This window comes from Macaca mulatta, chromosome 6 (genome assembly GCF_049350105.2).
Source record: "Macaca mulatta isolate MMU2019108-1 chromosome 6, T2T-MMU8v2.0, whole genome shotgun sequence".
Classification (NCBI taxonomy): domain Eukaryota; kingdom Metazoa; phylum Chordata; class Mammalia; order Primates; family Cercopithecidae; genus Macaca; species Macaca mulatta.
Genome location: NC_133411.1, coordinates 120,032,218 through 120,052,853, shown reverse-complemented (window position 1 = coordinate 120,052,853; position 20,636 = coordinate 120,032,218). Strand labels below are relative to the sequence as shown.

The 20,636-nt window shown below is 41.1% G+C and overlaps 1 protein-coding gene across 2 annotated transcripts in view; it reads right to left on the bottom strand.

Annotated features, from left to right (window-relative positions):
* CAMK4 (calcium/calmodulin dependent protein kinase IV) overlaps positions 1-18,602 on the bottom strand; it is a 255,035-nt gene extending 236,433 nt beyond the window's left edge. For both annotated transcript variants that reach the window (XM_028849644.2, XM_028849646.2), the window contains exon 1: positions 18,345-18,602. In XM_028849644.2, coding sequence (XP_028705477.1) covers positions 18,345-18,505 — 161 coding nt within the window. In that variant the 5' untranslated portion in view covers positions 18,506-18,602. The remainder of the gene's footprint in view (positions 1-18,344) is intronic.
* Between the last annotated feature and the right edge of the window lie 2,034 nt (positions 18,603-20,636).

Genomic DNA, 20,636 nt, shown 5'->3' with positions numbered 1-20,636 from the left:
AAATGGGAACTAAAATGTCTTAGAGGAGCTCCCAATCCAGGTGTAGAGGCAGACAGGACCTCGTGGCAGTGCACTAAAAAGTAGAGGCAGAGCATCAGGCTGCCTGCATCTGAGCCAGGCAGGGCTTCCCAGGATGACACCTGCACCATCCTGATGTCAGAAAAGGTGTTTACAAAATAGGCAAGGTGGGGTGTAGAAAGAGGGGGTGTAGAGTGAGGGGATGCAGTTTGGGAAGAGGCACCATGGAGGTGCTGCACAGGAACACGGGACAGCATGACACATCCTGGGTGAGGAAAAATAGCTGTAGGGCTGGAGCCCAGGTGAGAATGCAGGCATGGTGGGAGTAAGACAGGAAGCGCAAGAGTTGTTCTGAAAAGACCTGCTGTTCATGCAAAGGAGTTTCACATCCTGGATGGGATGGAAGATGTTAAAGGATTTTAGGCAGGGGAGTGACATAATGAAACTTGGCCTTAGAAAGGTCATCTTACAAGCAGATGGGATGCAATAAGATTAGAGACAAGATTTAAATACCAGTGCAATAACCCAGGAAAGAGTTCCAAATGATGTAAATGAAAAAGATCAGTTGCCCTGCAGAGGAGGGAATGGATTTAAAATATATTTCAGAGATACAAATCATACCCATTAACCTTTATTGAATGTGTGAAATATACTAGGCACTATGCCAAGGAACTTTATGATACACTGTTTCACTTAATCTTCATAACCTTATGAGATTATTATTATACCTCTTCCAAGGCTCAGAAAGGATAAACGACTTGCCCAGGGTTATACGTGTATTAAGTGGAAGAATATGTCTTATTAGGGGAAGGGGGGAAGGAGAAATCCAGAACACCTCTGGATTCTGGAGCAAAGCAGATGAGGGTAACATGTACTGAGGTGGGTTACACAAGCAGGACAGCACGTTTTCTTGTGGCTGTTATTTGGGGGTGAGTGGAAGATGGAGTTAGTTTTGAATAGCCTGCATCAAAGTTGCCTGTGTGGTCTTCCAGTGGAAAGTTCCAACAGACCATCTTAAATAAGGGCTGTTCCTGCCATGAATTATTCACCAACAAGACATACACAGAAATCAGTTATCGCCTAGACCTGATCTACCTCTGTCAAGATGACACAAACCTGACTTCAGGCCCTCCCTTTAAGCCCTCGGCTCCAATGTGCTCCACTGTTAAGAGCAAGATTCCAGAGACAGCTTCTCCTATTAGATTCAAAGCTTCTCACTGGTTAGCACATTCCCATTTGCATGATTTACTGGCAGCAGTATATTTTTCACAAGACTTTTTAAAAATGACTTAAGACATTCAATCATTCTTTTATATATATAAGAATTTATCAGTTATAAAAGAATACCTCAGAAATATTCCTTACAGAACGACAAGCAATTTATGTAGATATTCCCCACTCTGGGCAGTGAAGCTTAACCCCCTTTTCCCCAAGGGTGAGCTAGACTTAATCACCAAGTTCCAAAGACTAGATAGAGTAAGAAAAGAGGTAAATAGAAACTGTAGAGTGGAGAAACCTGGCAAGTGACAGAGGTTGACATCCATAGAGATGTCATATGACATTATGGAACATCTGATATGATGTCACAAGGAGGGCACTTCATTTTTGTGGTATTCTTCCCCAGTTAATCATGAGAAATGACAGACAAATCCAGACTGGGGACATAGGGGTAGGGGTGGGTATTCCACAGGATACTTGTCTGGTATTGCTCAAGACTTTCAAGGTAATGAAAAACAAGCAAAGACTAAGAAACTGAGCAAGGAAGACATGGTAACTAAATGCAATATAATTGCCTAGACTGGACCCTAGAAGAGAAGAAGGACATTAGTAGAAAAGCTGGTGAAATTCAAATAAAATCTGCAGTTCAGTTAATAGCAAAAAAAAAAAAAAAAAAAAGTCACAATTATTATTGTTCAAATAAAAATTTGCAGTGTGTGCATAGCTTTTATACTTAACTAGAGCCAAAGATTTTATCTTTTTTAATCTTTGCAATAATCCTGTGAAAAAAGGCACTAGTATTTTCATGCTACAGACGAGAAAATGGGGCTTGTTACAATTTAAAAGATTCATTAACAATAAACGACTACTAGGTATCAGAGTTGGAATGTATCTTTATACCACCATAGTTGCCACTGGGGGTTCTATTAATATCTACTAAAGTCATAGGGTTATTTTATGTGGGCTGCAGCCCTGCTTTTGACTCTTAGCATTGCCCTACAGCCAAAACATTTCTGAAATCTTAGAACCAGAGAACAACCTGAAAGGCCGTGATACCTAATCATTTCTAATCCCTCCTCCTTTACCGAGAGGCATTCCAGAATGAATAACCCTTACCTAAATGACACTCAAGTAAGGTGTCTCCTAGGTCATCTAATTTCTATCCTTCCCCTTTTCTTTCTTAGTTATGAGTATCTCATTAACAGCTTTCTTCAAGGTTACTGTTTTCTTAAGTGCTGCAATGACGTTCCTTCACCAGAAGAGACGGTAGTACAATTAAAAGCAGCTATTAAATAAATATAAGATGAAACTGGAAATCAAACTTTATTTTACAACTTAGGTATCGCATTAGAGAAACACATTTTTTAGGTATGGCTAATAGTGACATCATTTAAATATAAGTTTCTTCCATATGATATACTGTTTCATCAGCATGCACAAACCAACAGACTGCTTTAAAATATTCCTTACTACTTATGGGGTTCTTTTTTAGATTGTTAAATGATTTCCATAACTCTATTCTTTATTTCTGAATCACAGGTAAGTTGCAGTGATTCTGGGTTTGGTTATTTAACTTCCCAGTGAAGAATGCAACATTCAGAATGAAAAATTAATCTATAAAGAACAGTTAAAGTTAGTGTAAATAAGACCTCAAAGCAACAACAAGATAAATATTTTCTAACACCCTTTTAGAAGAAAAAAAAAACACTAAAAATTATACAGAAAGAACCATATGCAGCAGTTAAACTACCCCAACTTTCCTTTTGTCTGCAGATGTGGAAAATCTTATGGTTCTACTACATCTTCTTTTCAATACATGAAATACCAAAAAATAGTAGTCAAATATTTACAAATATTGCACAATGTACTACCCCTGGGTAAAGGGGAAGCTTAGATGCTCAGAAAGCTTACTCAGAAGCTGCAAGAAGCAGCAGAGAATTACTAAGGCCTCCTGCCAACACATTTCCAGAATTTTAGAATCTTATGACATTTTTGAGAAAGTGTGCTATCCAATCACCTACGGTCCCTCCACCTTTACAGACAGCTATTCCATAATTAATATCGATAATATCTAATGCTTACTGGACACTTACTATGTATAATGGATGCACTGACCTCATTTAATCATTATTATCTCTTCTTACGGGTGGAGAAGCTGAGGCTCATTGAAAATTTGTCTAAAGTGACACAGTTCATGAGTGGATGAACTGGGACTCTATTGCAGGTCTTTCTAACCCCAAAGCCTGTCCTTTTCATTTATCGTAATATTTAACAATCCCTGCAAATAAAAATCTCCTTTCTTGGATAACCTCACGTTCATGCAAAGCCATGAAGTAAATGTCCGCATTTCAGTGTTGTGTGTTAGCTATTCATTAATCTAAGAAACATGAATCTTATTCTTGGGAATTTACAATTTAAGATAGAAAACTGACAATAACAGCCAGAGAAAGCAACCTAGTGCTAAGGAAACACTGATAAGGTTTAAAAAAAAAATCCAATAAAACCAAGCAAAACCTGAGTAAAACAGCCCTCAAATTAACTGTAAGCATCACAGATTTTTCAAGGATTTGAGAATGTATTTGGAATAAGGTGAAAACATGGTCGAAGACCAGAGGAACACTGGGTTCCTAGTCCTGAGAGAGGTCCCCAAAGTGATCGTGTGAGCTGTGCCAGAATGCAGATCCAAGTTCTGATGAAAACATATGATACTCAAGATGGGCCAAGTTTTATTTTTTAATAGCTGAGCTTCTAGTTGGCAACAAAAAATCCCGTGCCAGCTGCTGAGGAAATAATGTACCAGGAGTTGGCAGGCATTGGCACTTGGAAAGCCAACAGGTACGGATGCACGGTGGGATACCAAGGTGCTAGTGCCTGGAAGGCAAGAGAGGAAGTGGGGATGCAGCCACAGAAGAACTGTCCCAGTCTAGGGTCTGGCAAGGTGGAGGCATGCTAGGCAGCCCACCTCGTGTTAAAAAAAAAAAAAAAAAAACAACTCAGAGTCAGCTTCAACCATCCTAGATAAAGCAAGTAAGGGGCTGTACTCTTTGTGAAGTGGGGTTCTGGCCTTCTTTCCCCAACATTTGGGAGAAAATACCGGGCATCTGGGAAAGAAGAGCAGATCGCTGCTCAAACTGCGAAGTCAGACAGGTGCCAAATGGAGAAAAAGGGTACAAGGGTATCTTTCTCTGCTCTGGCTGGTATAACAAAGTGCCACAGACTGGGTGGCTTAACTAAAAAAACATTTTTTTTCACAGTTCTGAGAGCTGGAAGTCTGCAATTGGGTGCCAGTGTGGTCAGGTTCTGGTGAGAACTCTCTTTCAGGCTTGCAGATTATGACCTTCTTGCTGTGTCCTCCGTGGTCAGGGATGAGAGAGAGCAAGCGAGCGAGCAAGCTCTCAAGTCTCTTTTAATAAGAGCACTAATGCCTCATCACCTCACCTCAACCTAATTCTCTGTCAAAGGCCCATTTCCAAACCCCATTGTATTGGGAGTTAGGGTCTCAATGCATGCCTTTGGAGGAATAAACATTCATTCCATAAGATGGGGAGATACAAGGAAATGCAAGGTACCTACGCTCTGGAGAGATGAAGGAAACAGGGAGAAATTAGGAGGGGACAGAGAAGTGCTCTGGGACTAGGGGTAACCGGACTCAGAAAACAAGAAGTAAAGCTGGTGAGGAATGGCCTGCCTTCTGTCCCTCAGCCCTGTGTCTGCCCCTCTGCCCTGTGTCTGCCCCTCTGCCCTGTGTCTGCCCCTCTGCCCTGTGTCTGCCCCTCTGCTTCCCACCCACAGTTTCCTTTCACCACACTCCCCTGGCCTCTGGTTGTCAAAAGAAAGATGGGAAGGTACATATTTCCAGAATAATTACTTTGACAGTGCATAAACATCAGGAACATAAAGTTAATAACCCTACTTGGAAGTTAAGTGCATTTCTTTTTGATCGAATAAATAAACATTTCAGTAGATGGCTTTTAAAAAAAATTCCCAAACAAAGATAGACATGGAACAGACTATTTATGCTCTTATCTCCTTCAAGACCCTCTCCTTAGGTCTTCCTTTCCCTCCTGTGGTCAAGGCAGGTGATATGTTACCCAACCATGTGGCAGGACATTGCTAATTGGTTACATAGCCACAAATAGGTCATAAGTCAAGCTTTCTAAAAAGAATGATTCTTTTCTAAAAGCAAAACTAGACGGGTGGAGAAAGCCAGGAAACACACTTTCTTCTAAATTTTGTCCTAGATATCTACAACTAGTGCTAGCATTTGTATGGTCTACAGCAGGAAGTACAAATGAGTGAATATAACAATAGGTACATTTTTTAAAGGTGATGTATTTAGAAAGCACAAAATGAGAGTAAAACTTATGTGGGAATCCTCCAACACACTTAGAAAGCCTTTCAGGCTGAGAGCCCTACTTATTCCAAAAGCTGCTCTGTCTCCTGAACAACATAAAGAACTAAGGTGATCACCCAGAGAATTCATCTGGAAGAAAACACAGGTGCACATATGCTTGGGACTAGAAGGGATCTTAGAGGTAGACAATCTACTCACAGAAGGTGACAGTATTCCTGATCACTTAGAGATAGCGGCTCTTTAAAACAGAGATGACTGACAAAAGACCAGAGCTCCTTGGCTTCAAAAGGACTTTCAATTGTGGAAACCCCACTGGTGCAACCGATTTATTACTCAGCAAATATGTAATGAGTGTTCACTATACACTAGGCACTGTGCTAAGATTCTGGGGACACAGCAGTGAACAAAGGGACAGAAACCAGACCCTCAAGAGCTTACATTCTAATGAGAGGGAGACGGGTACTAAACAAGTTATTTCAGTGTGCTAGTTTAGAAGGGGGTTCGTATAACAAAAAACATCCTGAAGAAAGAGAGTTTTAAGTACTGCTGATTTTCTTGCACCTATTTGCCTAATTCCTCTGACATTTGCTCATTCACATAATGTTCCAGAACCACTTCAGGGGAGGCAAGCATTAGGCTGAGGGACGGGCCTAGTAGTAGGAATAAAAGAGGGATAAGATATGGGGTTCCTCTGCCCAATGAGCAGATGTTCTGGTGGTGAAGACCACAAAGCATTCACCTGTAAGACCAAAAACCCCAATTCCCGGAGATGGGGAATTACGAAACGATATGAGAGTGGGGAAAGGACAGAAACTTTCTACCTGGGGTTGGATGACTGTCCTGGAGTGATTCACAGGAGAGGTACATTTCAGGCTAAGAGAGTTTCATGTGTAACACCACAGAGATATGAAGATCACTGAGGCGTCTGTGCAGCGAAGGCGGGTACAGCGGAAAGAGCACGGGTGCTGAAGTCTGACAAACCAGGGCTTGAGTCTCAGCTCTGCTCCTCTCCACCTGGCTGTGTGAACTTGGACAAGGTGCCTCACCATTCTGAGCCTCAGGCTCCTCCTTGTGAATTGGTGCTGGTGATAAACACCTGGTAGTATTCTTGAACTAACTAGCAACATACTTAGAGACAGTAGAATCACAGCAAGCTCCTAGTAAACATCCCATGATGGTAATTATGAAGAGAAGTGGTGGGGAAGGGGGCTGGCCTGGAAATTGAGGTTGGATTGCTAACAAGGCTGTATAAACTGAACTAAGTAAGGTGTTTATCCTATCAATACACAAGTGAGAGTCATTATCTCCTGCCTCCCACCTTTTGGTGGCCTGTGTGGGGAATAATATTAAGTTTATGTGCTGGGTATGGAACTCAGTGTTTCCCATTTGTGATCTCATTTGCTTGTCACAGAAATGATGTGGGGAACACACTACCACAATCTTCGCTTTACAAACGAAGATGAGTGAGGGGCAGGGCTTTATGCCTGAAGAGGCAGGGCCATCAAGTCACAATTGTGTCCTGCCTATTCCTGTCTTAGCCCCCGCCGTGCTCAGCAGACCTTCATCTGCACCAATCCAGCTGTCCAGAATGGCCTGCTTGGTGCTCCTGGCCTCAGAGCCCACCTCTGCCCTTAGATGTTGCTCCCCGAGGATCACTCCCCTCTACTACTTGGCTCAGGCCCGGACCAGCGCTCTGCTGCCCTTGCCTGGCCCAGGCCAGAACCTTAGGCCAACCACTTCCCCCAACAGCCCTTAGCTCAGCCCCAACATTCCATTTCTTCAGTAGGTCAGTATTTTAAAGAACTGCACTGGTTTTCTGGCGATCATCCTGAAAATTTCCTCAGGTCCCCACTTCATCGGTGTGTCACACATACATATGGCACACTCTGTTTATTAGGTTATTAGTTTGCCTGTAGTTACAAGTTGCACCCAGGAGAGCTCACGAGTTTATTTCATTGAACATTGTTATTAGCGTACCTGTTCACATTGAGGGGAAAAAGAGAGGAAGAGTCCAGGGTCCCTCAGGAGTCACTAAAACATTTTAACCCACAGAAGAACCTTTTGGAGGCCTATTAGAACTGAACACTCTGGGGCAGGCTGATTTATTGAATTATATATTTTGAATTTGGTCATATTTAATAGCATAGTCTTATTTTCTCAGTGGTTGCCCTGATGGACAGCTTTGAATAAAAATGACATATTTGAATGAAGAAGTAGCAGATATTAAAATCCAGGTAAAGACTAATCTTAGAGCAGTATTCACAACTAAGAACAACTTTTTGTGTCTGTTAGAGTCCTAAGTGGAAGGCAGCTGCTTATTAAGTTAAAGTAGTCATGAATTGTCCCTTCAAATCACTACAAGTAAGGCAGACCAAGTTAACAGTGCAACATTCTGAGCAATGAAAAGTAAAATGCAAGTGAAGGTCTCTATTAAACAGTCCATAACGACCTAAAAGAGGGAAACATCATTCAAATACTTCATTGTAGGTAACAAGACATGTGTGAGCATTATTACAGATCCGTTACCTTCTACACTTCTATGTTCCGGTTTATATTAGTCAAGTTCTCTCTACAGGCATGACATACATCGAAGAAAATGCACTTTTAACAAAGCATGCTACTACAAACTTGTAAAGAAAACAGGTAAGAATGTGTCCTATCCATTATCTTTTTCAGACACTATTCCAATCAGACGGTGGTCTCAAATCCAGCCTTCTTTATTTTTTTCTAAGAAATACTGGTACCTGGTGAATTTTTGAGCCATACCACCCTGAAACACGACTTAACAAGTAAGTGGTAACAACACATTTGCTGACAGGGTTAAGCTCAGCATCCTGGCTCTGATGCCCACAACTCTTCAAGTACTGCCCACAAAACACTTTAGGTCAGTGCCTTCAGCTGCCTAAGCCAGCAGTTGGCAAAATTTGCCATGAAGTGCATTAGTTATATTAAAATTGAGGTTCTTGCAAACGAACCCTATTTCTCTACTCTTTTTCCCTCTCAACTCCATGACCACTCAACCTTCGTTGTTGAAGCCAAAGTTAAGTTCACCCTCTGCTAGATGTGCAAGCTGTTTTCCTTTGCTCTCGTTCTGTTTTCTTCTATGTGACTGTTTTGGTTACAATGGCAGTAAGTTCTTATCAAAACCGTCCATCAAGTAGTCTTGAGATGCATAACAGTTGCACGTATGTACCCACTTCCCCTTTCTGCACAAAGACACACCTTGCAATATGATTTTTTGTTTGCATTTTGATCTATATATTTGCTTTAAACTCACTTTTCATAAAGTAGAATGTTATTTAAATATAAAGAAGTTTATTCAGTAACCACTTATGACTACCATTCTTTGACCCAGTCATCATCCAATAAAATGTTTTTTGAGCATATGCTCCCAAACTGTGTATACTAATGTACCTATTAATGGTATATATGTGTTACTTAACCAACATTAATGTGCTTTTTAAAACATCCAAAAATAAAAATTAAAGACAAAAATTAAAAAAAGAAACCAAAATAGATTCTCTAATACTTTCTTCTAGCACCTTATTGTATTACACATCCCCTGGCTACAGGCATCCCACTTTACAGACCTCTGCTATAGTCGAAATATGAGTGGCTGATGTAACTTAACTCTATTCAAGATATAAAAAGGAATAATTTTAAGTTTTCAAAAGATTGCTTAAACGGGGTCCTCATTTAAATGACCTTAATTATCCACCTGAGACTAGCATATAGGATTATTCAACACACAGCTAACATACTAGTAAATGGAAAAATTAATTGAACTTTACTAGTTAGAGGTAAATCTTTCATCAGTAATTTCTTTAGCATATTATGGTCACTCTAAATATAACAGAGGAATTATCAATTTGAAACCTATTTAGTTATTATGCACAAAACAAATTACCCACCAATAAACAGTCTTTTGATATGAACACTGTTCATGGTATGGAAATTTAACTTTCACGCCCTTCAAATAAACGTTCTTCATTTTCACAAACATTATATGAAGTAAACATCAGTCATATAATCAATATAAGACAAAAAAAAAATAGGAGGAAGAAAGAGAGAAATGGAACTAGCCAACGTGTTAGGTAGGTAAGAACTGTAACTGTAGCAGTTTCAGTAGATTTTGATAAAAGATGAGTATGCATTTAAAGCTTGTGCCCATGTGGAAAACTAATATAAAGTTGACATTTTCAAAGTGAAAGAGAGACTAAAGGTAGTTCCCTGAATAAATTAAGATTTGATATCATTTTAACCTGAAATTCTCATGCAACTGAGGAGGAGCAGAAGTGTAGCCTGACTAGTCTAGGTTAGCAAACCACAGACCACACTTAGCAGCCACTTGAGTTTGTACAGTCTGCAGTCTAAAAACAAATTTTGCGTTTTTAAAAAATCAAAAGAAGAACACTATTTTGTGATGTGAAAATTATATGAAAGTCAAATTTTACTGTCATAAATGACATTTCACTGGAACACAGTAACATGCTATTTTCTGTATGTTGTCTATGCTTGCTTTCTCTCAACCATGTCAGAGGGTAGAGCTGCAACAGAGACTGAATGGCCTTCAAGCCTAAAATACTTACTGTTTCTTTGTACTCACTCTTTACCTGGTCTAGGTAACTGATCTAAGTCCAACATTTCTCCTTTATTACCTAGTCATAGGCTATGGGATGGTTTTTTCCTTTTAAAAAAAGAAATCAACCTCATCAGTTTTCTCTTATCTAGTCCCATGTTTGATCTGCATTACAGATAGTGGCAAATTCTGAGTCCTACAACCTCAGCCCAAGACCCAGCTGCTTCTATAGCTGACATTTTTCTCTCACAATGGTTACTTTATCTACAACTTGGTTTTCAAGTGACACAAGCCTACTCCTTTTTTTTTTTTAAACAGGTTGTCTTTGGTCTGACATGAACTTACCCTGCTAACCTTATCTGCCATTGCAATGTTCATGCTTTATAAATTTTGCAAAACAAAAATGTATATCCTGAATTCTTCTGTCCTTTTTTTTGCCTCTTCTTAGAATGTACCATCTGCCTGACATGCTGTTTGCCAGTGCTCTACCTATTAAAATCCTGCCAAATTTCAAAGTCCTCCCCCATAAAGACACCCCAGTCCTGTCTGTCATAACTCTGTCATGAAGACAGCTGTGGTTCTTAGATCTCTAATAACAGTTTTATTCACTTTACTTATACATTAATTTATCTTGTATTAGATTTATTGTTGGTACCTTATTAGTAGTACCCTACATACTTGGAGGCCAAATATTGTTTTATTTATCATGCTCATTCATACTCTAGACCCTTACCCCACTACATGCACACTGTCAGCATACATCGTCTAGGTCAGAATTATTGAAAAGCTTAGACCTATAAACAAGAGGACTTTAGGTAGCACAAAGGCATGGAATGAAATAACGGGAAAAAAAGAGAGAGAGAGAACATCCTTCACTTTTCAATTACTTTTCAATCATTCTGATTATATCAAGACGGAAACCTCAATTTGTGCTGCTCTGGTTTTAACTCTCCTAATCTTTGATAATCTCTTTTTTTAACAAAGAAATCAATCCTCAGGGTTACAGCCTTCTGCATGTGGACATGTCTAGCTATAATTTACTAAAAATGCTATGTTTTCATTACAATTTATTTTTACAATTTATTTCTATTTATGGCATATACAATTTGCTTTGATTTATGGTTTTCAGTTTAGTGAAAATTGTATTCTTGGTAAATAAATTTAGGTTAACAAAATAAGGTAATTTAAATAAAAATATTAAGCAAATTATAAAGTGGAATACATATAAAACAGAAATCTTATATAGAAATGGAAGAAACATTTGGTTGTAGCAGATACTCAGTAAAGCTAAATGAACATAATCCATCAACCTTGTTGTTGTTCACTAGCTACATAACTGAAAGAAAATGTGTAAAACACTAGCTTCAAGACATGATTCTCAAGAGGGGAGATGGGACACATTTGACAATGTTTAGAGACAGTTTGGGTTGTAACAACTTATAAGGGTGTCACTACTGGCAGCTAGTAGGTAGAGGCCAGGGACACTGTTAAACATCCTACAGTGCACAGGACAGCCCCCACAACAAGGAATTATCTGGGCCAGAATGTCTATAGTGCCTAGATTGAGAAACCCTAATCTGAGAGAAAAGAGGAAGGTCTATATGCATTACCCTTTACCCATCACTATGAATCACTGTCTCTCCAGACACTGTTCTTTTCTTTATTTGATCTTTACCACTGACAAGATAATGACTGAGGAAAATCTCTGGCAAACTGTATTGAAGGGTCCACATCCTTTATGTGCTAATACTATGCCATCAATATTTAGATCTAACTTTCTGATTAAACCATTGGAGTAAGGAAATCTTCAGATAATCCTGTACTACAAATAGATTTTTAAAACTGAGGTAAAGATCAATATAATTTGAGTAAAACCTTGACTCTAGCTGCTATCAACTTCATGAAAAGTTCCTCTTTGTCCTGAATTACACGGTTCCTTGACTCAATTAAACATCATATTTTGCAGTATGAATTTGACCTTGAAATTTTAAAAAATCAATACTCTGTTTATTAGATATGTAGCTTTCCCAAAAGAGAGTTTTAAAAAACCCTCTACTTTTAAAAAAAAAGACATGAAAAAAAGAAAAAAAAATTATTAACCTAAAATAATAACTAGTAGTTGAAACACTTCACTTGGCTAACACTACTTTGTTCTTAAATGTATTATTGCAAACACATAACCCACACATATATGTCTGAGGGTAAAGTGTTTACAAGAAAGTTCTTTGAAGCTATTTTGTGGTTAGTGTTCTTTTTCTCTCTCTTTCAAGTTCTCCAGAACAGTTTAGAAGCAGATGGCACCTGTGTCTTTTTTTTTTTTCTCCCAAAATCTGGAGTTATTTTTAACCTTGTGACAGTATTTAAACATGGAAAAGTAGTGTGTTCTTAAAGCAATGATGTTACCATAGTCTTCACTTGACTTTAAGGCTTTTTACAATGAGTATATTTCCAAATTTAGCATTTACTATGCATTAACTTTATTGGATGGTATAGCTTGGAGGCATTTCATGCCTTTAAGTCCAACTTGATTTAACTTCTAATTCTGATACACCTGTGGTAAAGTGATAGTGAAGGTGAAACTGAATCCCTTTCATTTCAGAGCCACAAAACACTCTGCCAACAGAAAAGTGGCATTATTTTTAACAACAGCAAGCTACAGAGGTGGCAGCTATCAATACTCACACTGAAGAAAGAAAACCAATGCTGATTGAGATTAGGGTTATTGTCAGGTAAGTTTTGGGGAGAAGAGAAACGGGTTACAGTATTCTCCTTATCCTACGGTCACTAGAATCAATATCACTACCACATCAGGACCAAGATCTCAAAGAACAGGAAGTCGGTACACATGCTGCACCTGGCCCACTTCATTATCATTGATTCACCCCTTTAAAATCATTTGTTGAGCACCTGTTAAGTACTAAGTGCTGTGCTAGACATGAGCACGTAATAGTGAACAATCCAAACCCACAGACTCTGCCTTCCAGAAGCTTATAGTCAGTGTTCCTGGGAAGAGCCTATGAAGCCCCGGTTTTTATTCTCCCACTTGCAATCCCACCTTGCTCCTGAGCCAACCGCCTGAGGAAAGAATCAGAGGCACAGAGAACAAGACAGGGATGGCACAAGCATATTTTTAATTCCTAGTTAGATAAAAAACCTACCACCTGCCAAGAGCTGAAGCTTCTGAGTGCAGTGTGTGTAGCAAGAGATCAGAAGCCAGCAGTATACCTATCCAGATAGGCTGTGGGGCCCTAAAGCATGGTGTCAGGGAAAAATCAAGGACCTAAGAAGCTCTAGCCACAAGAATGGTTTAGGAAATGGGTTGACCAAAAAAAAGGAGAATCTGTTTCTTCAGCAGCCATGCTGTGGACTGAATTGTGTCCCTTCAAAATTTACATGTTGAAGCCTTATTCCAACCCCAATATGATGGTATTTATAGGTGGGGCTTTTGGAAGGTAATTATGTTTAGTATGAGGTTATGCAGCTAAACCCCTCATCATGGGATGAGCATGCTTGTAAGAAGAGGCACCAGAGAGCTTGGTTTCTTTCTCTCTTCCTCTCTCTTTCTCTTTTCCTCTCTGCCTTCTGACGACACAGCAAGAAGGCAGCCATCTGCAAAACAGAGAGTCCTAACTGAGGAAATGCGTTGGCTGGGACCTTGATCTTGGACTTCCTAGCCTCCAGAGCTGTGAGAAATACATGTCTGTTGTTTAAGCCACCCAGTCTAAGACATCTTGTTATATCAACCAGAGCCAAGAGCACTACGACAAGCTAAGAGCATTGGCTGAAGCACTTCTCTTAGAAAATGCAAACTTTCATGTTTCCTTATAGAAAGCATTTGCTCACCATGCCCTGGAGCCAGAATATGCATCACCATGTAGAACATACCACTTCTCAGCCTCTGAGTTCCTTTCCAACACAGCCCCTGGCACTCTTAGCCAGTTCAGATTACTGTGTGCCCAGTAGACCTTGGGGAGACACCAGAGTTTTTCCAAAATGTTTGGAAGGGGAAAATCAATAATGACCTGGAGGCAAAGATAGGAGAATTTTTCTCTACAGTGCTGTGCCAAAAGGTCACCCAATGTTGCCAATTGGTCTGCAGGGAATTTCTTTAAAAGACTCTGCCTCATAGCTTAATCTGTCACATACAGATTTATGGCCTAAAACAGCACTTTTCAAACTGAATCACAACCCATTAGTGGGATGTGAAATCACATGGGTTCAGCCAACTTTTTTAAATGAAATAGATGAAATCAAACAGCATATAATAGAAAATATTAAAGTGCATTGATGGTAATAAGAATAAACATTGTTTTATAAAATTGTCTCTGTTTTATACACACACACACACCCCTTACTATCGAAATTTATTTGGTTCCTAAACAATAATACATATAGCAAGGGATCCTATATAATTAGTTTGAGCTGACAAACAAATGTATTTAAAATTATAAAGGTATACACCTAATTGTGTATACATAAATGTGTATATATAAATGTGACACAGAAATGTATTATTTAAAATTACATTGCAGGGGGGAGGAGTATATGCAAAGTCCCTAGCCTAAAGAAACTACAGTAAGTAGAATGGGAACCAAATTTAAAAAAAAAAAAAAGGTTTCAAAATAGTTTAATACATTCTTCTCTTGTCCTAATTATCTTTCATTAGGTTTGGTTTCCTTGGATTTGTATGTCTGGGAATACATCTAGTTTTCTTATCAACTTTCTTTCCACATGGAACAACAGGGAGAAACCAAAGGTGGGACAACTGAAAACAGGACATGGGTTTGCATGCAGAGATGAAATCTGCACCACCAAACAGGCTGGGCCACTTCCTGTCATTCCATGTGCCAAACCACTGGGCGGGATCCGGACCAGAGGCAGCTCCCTTCTCCCTCAGAAAAGCCTTTAAAATGCCAGTTTCTCAAATCACTGGGCAAAAGACCAACTGCTCTCGAGGATCTGGAGCCCTTAATAGGATCATGGCCAATTTGTATTTTTAAGCAGAGTTGAATGTGTGTATGTGTCATGATTTTTGTAAACTTTTTGACAAACTCTATGAACAAAACAGTGTCTTGAAATGTGATTTTAGGAAAATTACTTTGCCTGATACTTTTAATTAGCCCCTCTACCCTATACCCTCCCCATCAAAATTAAGTGATGACATCTGTCTTGGTGTCAATGGCTGCATGTGGATCAGTGCTGCCAGCACCTGCCTTTGCCAGCACTATTCAGGGGCTTCAGGTGGATATAGCCTTGGGAGTTTAGCTCACCTTGAGTTCCCAAACACATCCTCAGAGTGTATCGCCCCAATGGTCACAGTCCAATCTTCTTGCAATCAGGAGTCACTACTTTACAACAGACAATTGTAATGGAGGAGCCAACAAGTCACTAATTCTGGTGGAGATTGTCTAGTTCCTAGAGCTAACCATAACAGCAACACCGCAAGCACTGTTCTCTTAGCATATTAATGACATCTGCATTACTAATGAATTAGAGTCACACTGGCAGGCGGATTTGGCCCAAGGCTGAGAGTAAAGGGTTGAAACTGACGACCTGAGTTCAACTCGATCTCTAGTGTAGGAAGGAAGAAAACTTTACTCAGCCAGTATCTATGATGATCATTCTGCTGCATTCTCTGGCTCTATCGATTCTTAATAATTATATCTGGAATAGTAGTTGCTTTACGTTTTAGGTTTACTTAAAAATTTCTGATAATGAAATACTTCTCAAAGTCTCAGCCAAACAGAGTAAGCATGCACCTCATGAATGCTGCCATCTACAGAGAACTTACCTAACAATACGCTTTACTGTTGACAAAGAGAGCCTAAGTAAGACATTTTAGCTTTGATTGTTCCTCAACATAGTCTAATTCTGTGATCTTTTACAGTAATCAAAAGACTAGATAACAGCGAGAATCTTAGCAATGTATAGACAGAGGGTCTCTGACAGGATGGGCTCAACTTACGATTTTTCAACTTTTATGATGGTGGAAAAGTGATACCATTCAGTAGAAACCATACTTCAAATTTTGATCTTTTCCTGAGCTAGCAATACGTGGTAGGATACTCTCTCTGATGCTGGGCAGCAGCCACCAGCCACAGCTCCCAGTTAACCACAGGAGGGTAAACAACCGGAACTCTAGAGTGTTCCGTGTTGCCAGTGTTTTTTGAATATTGTGTTTTGTGTTTCATATCTCACCATGTCTACAAAATCCCATCTGTACGCAGTATTTAACAGTTACTATAAAATAGGCTTTATGTTAGATGATTTTGCCCGAATGTAGGTTAATATTAAGTGTTCCGAGCATGTTTCAGGTAGGGTAGGCTAAGCTACAATGTTTGTTAGCATAGGTGTAGTAAATGCATTTTCAATTTCAACTACAGTGTGCTTATTGGGACATAACACCTTCATAAATCGAGAAGTTTCTGTATAACTAATTAATATTTGTCCTCCAAAAATCTACTCCAACACGTAATTCTGAACTGAAAAATAAAAAACCCAAACTAAATTTCTTAGTTTTTTTCAATGCAGGCTACCATCTCATAGAGGTATGCAACTGGCAGTTTATTTTTTTCCCATTTCTCAAATTAAAGAGAATTTCTTGAGTTTCATGATAGTGAAGCTTATTCATAAAGACAAAGTGTGTGGCTAAGTCAGCCTATTTGAAGCATCTAGGGTTAATGTTACTCTGAAAACAGACGTGCTGCTGGGACAGTCCCTGCAGCAGCATCAGGCACTTCCTCTACTATACAGCAGTTTAGAAAACACCAAGTAAACAATTTTAAGTAGATCATCTCTTTACTCAGAGGTCTACATGGTTACTCTGTCACGCATCATACAATTAGTAACAGGCAGGTTTTGGACCTTACAAAAATCGACATCATTGTCCTTTCATTTCCACCTACATATAGATCTTCAGATGAATACTGAAAAACTTGATCAAAAATGGACGTTTATGTATATATTATTCAGTGCTCAAATACTTCAAAACATTTTTAACAGTGACAAATTACCAAATTTTCATCAGAAGTTTGCCTATTTTACACATCTATATTCAATGAGCCTTCAATAGTAGTAGCAAATTGGGGGGACAGTGGGCAGTGACCACTACATCTTCCCACTAAATACCAATATCCAGAATCCTGCTCTGAATCCTCCAGTGGCTTGAAAAAAATAAAAAGGCTATTAGCAAAACTATATCGAGCAAAAAGAGAATGGAAAATGAAATTGCAAAGAAGTAGTAAGTACAGAAGCTGCAACTTGTGAATCGTTGAAATTACATCTTCAGATTCCCTATACTAAAGAGCCTGGATCTAAAATAAGTGTTGAAAACAAATCTCCTTACCTATGGATAACAGGGAGAAAAGACGAAAAAAAGGAAGGGAAAGAAAACTAATTTTCAACGGATACAAATACGAAAGCATATGGAATCATTCAGAAGGCCAAACTGCTACCTGTTTGGATCTTCAGAGGAGGGATAGGGGGCATACCTGCAATCCTAGGGAGATGGTCTGTTGCATATATAATTTAAATAAATCATTCCAGCCCATGAAAGAAGAGAAGCAGCAGTATTCTCACTAATTACCACTGCCTGGATCCCATATGCTGCTTTCTCTTTTAAAGCCACACTAGTTCATTATTCTGCCTTCAACTCTCTTAAATGATTCATTTCTTCCTTCACTCCTGAGCAGACTCTGCAGGGAAGCTAGTATTTAAGTTTAATTTCTAGTGTCACTTGCTTTGGAGAGCTTGACGAGGGGGAAGGAGGAAGAATCTAATTTAATAATTCTGTCTTGATTTGGAGGAGCACCCTCCGGCCCCCACCCCAAAAAATAACTAGACAAACAGGACCCTCTGGCAAGCTATAATCGTGAGCAAAGACATCAACTGGGAAAGCAGGGCCCACGTGCGGTGGGAGCTGTCACCCAAGGGAAGTGGCAGTCTGCGAGAAGGAGGGAGGGCTCATCCTACAGCTGCACCGGCCTAGGCGCTCTGGTGGGGTGGGAAGCACTCGAGCCGCACCTGAATGAAGGTTAGCTCTCTCCCAGACACTAACTAGGCGGGGAGAAATCGAAGGGCACGGAGGCAGGCTCCCGCACTCTCGGAGCCGTCGCTGCGAAAGGGACAACCCTGAGTGCACGCCGCGGGCTTCCCCAGCTGGAGCCCGCGCCTTACCGTCCCAGCTCCGACTCCACCTCGAAGAAATCGCTCAGCGCATCCCTGTTGGAGCCGTCGATCCAGTAATCCGGGACGAGGCTCGCGGTCCCCGGGGCCGCACTGGCGGTGACCGAAGAGCAGGACGAGGCGGAGCAGGAGGGCACCGTGACTTTGAGCATCTTCGCAGCGGGACTCCGGAAGCCGCCGCCGCCGCCGCCGCTGCCCGAGCGAGAAGCCGGCCGCCAGCCGCCGCCTGCGAACGCAGGAGCGAGAGAGAGGCGGCGTCCTTCACGCGCGCACACGCCCACCGCCGCCGCCCGCGCTCTCAGGGACGGTGGGCGGGGAAGGGGGCGAGCAGCGGCGTGAGGGCGCTAGGGGGAACCCGGAGTCGCCGCCCGCCGGAGGGAGACGAGCGGCACCGCAGAGGAGAGAGGCTCCCTCCCCCTAGCTAATTTCCTCCTCACCCGCCCTCCTCCCGCGCCAAGCCTTTCCCGCCGCCCTCCCTCTTTCCTTTCTCCCTCCCAGGCTGTGGCTGCCGCGGTGCCGGCTAGGGCGGCTCCGGATGCTGGAGCTTGGGGAAGGCACAAGGACCCGCGCATCATCCCACGCGCCCTGCCGCGGGGGCCGGAGCTGGAGGGAGACCGTGCGCAGCGGGACGCTGGCTATGGGATGGCGGGCGTCAGGCGCACCCTGGGAGCACCTGGGTCCGGGCGGCCCCGCCGGATAGCGAGAGAGGGACCTAGGTGGTGGTGGCGCAACTCATCCCTCCTTGAGCGCGTCTCCGTGGCGAGTCCCTCCCACCTAGCACCAGCTAACCAGCCATCCCTCTGTCAAAGCTTATATTGGTGGCCAGGGAGGGAGTCCTGTGGTGGCCGATCCCTCAGGGCTCCTTTGCCTGGACCCAGTGAGAGCTGGAGGAAAAGGAAGCGCCCAGGTCCACACTGACCTGACTCACCTTTGACTGAAGTCTTCAGTTGGAATAGATGCGGTTGTCGCTGCTGGTGGCACTGCCTCCTCTGGCACTGCTGGAGCTCCTGAAAGAGCAGATACTTGGCTGTGTCGAGTTCAATCTCAGCATCTGAAGGCCAGTAACAGAAGTGGCTCAGAATTACAGTTCTGGAAGGGCCTTGTGGAAGCCAACTAGTAAACTCTCTGCCTTAAGGCAGGACCTGTCCTCATTCATGACAGAGAAGATTGCTACATGTAAAGCTCTTTTTCTGTTCCCAAGAGATGTATCCCATCATAAGTATTCTTACGTCCTGTCCATCAACTGTCATGGCTTTTCTTCTCGGTATTAAATATACATCGCTTAAACTAGCCTTGAACGTTCTTCTTTTCAGATTTCAGCAAAGACGAACAACAATTATTAGTCATATTCTGATACATATATATGACAGTTATATCACAACTCATTTCTGGCTAAATAGCTCCAGGCCCTTTCACCTTCACAGGTGTTACTTTTAGCCTTTTTTTTTTTCCTGACTTTCCTCCAACATGCACTAAACTCTTCCTAGTAAGTCTCCATTCCTGATTGCACCAACCGTTAACATGGTCCAATATTTTAATCTAATTTATGGATTTATTAATCTTAAAAGCCTGCCTGCTATACTGGTGAACAAACAACCAAAAATATCCAATCAAGTAGTTACAGGAATGTGGTTCCTAGCTGATTGGAAATTGAAAATAAATACAGTCATGCATCTCTTAACCACGGTGAGAAGTTGAAGAGATGCATCCTTAGGCGATGCAGTTGTGAGAACATCATAGGGTGTACTTGTACACATCCAGATAGTATAGCTTACTACACAGCTACACTGGATGGAATGGTCCATTGTTCCTATACTGCAAACCTGTACAGTATTTTACTGTACTGAATACTATAGGCCAACAGTCCCCAACCTTTTTGGCACCAGGGACCGGTTTATTGGAAGATACTTTTTCCACGGACAGGGGGTGGGGAAGATGGTTTTGTGATGATTCAAGTGCATTACATTTATTGTGCACTTTATTTCTGTTATATTATATTGTAATTCATAGTGAAATAATTATACAACTCACCATAATGTAGAATCAGTGGAAGTCCTGAGCTTGTTTTCCTACAACTAGACGGTCCCATCTGGGGATGATGGGAGACAGTGATAGATCATCAGGCAGTAGATTCTTATAAGGAGTGCACAACCTAGATCCCTTGCATGTGCAGTTCACAGTAGGGTTATATGCTCCTATGGGAATCTAATGCTACCACTGATCCGACAGGAGGCAGAGTTCAGGCAGTAACGTGGGAGATTGAGAGCCTCTGTAAATACAAAT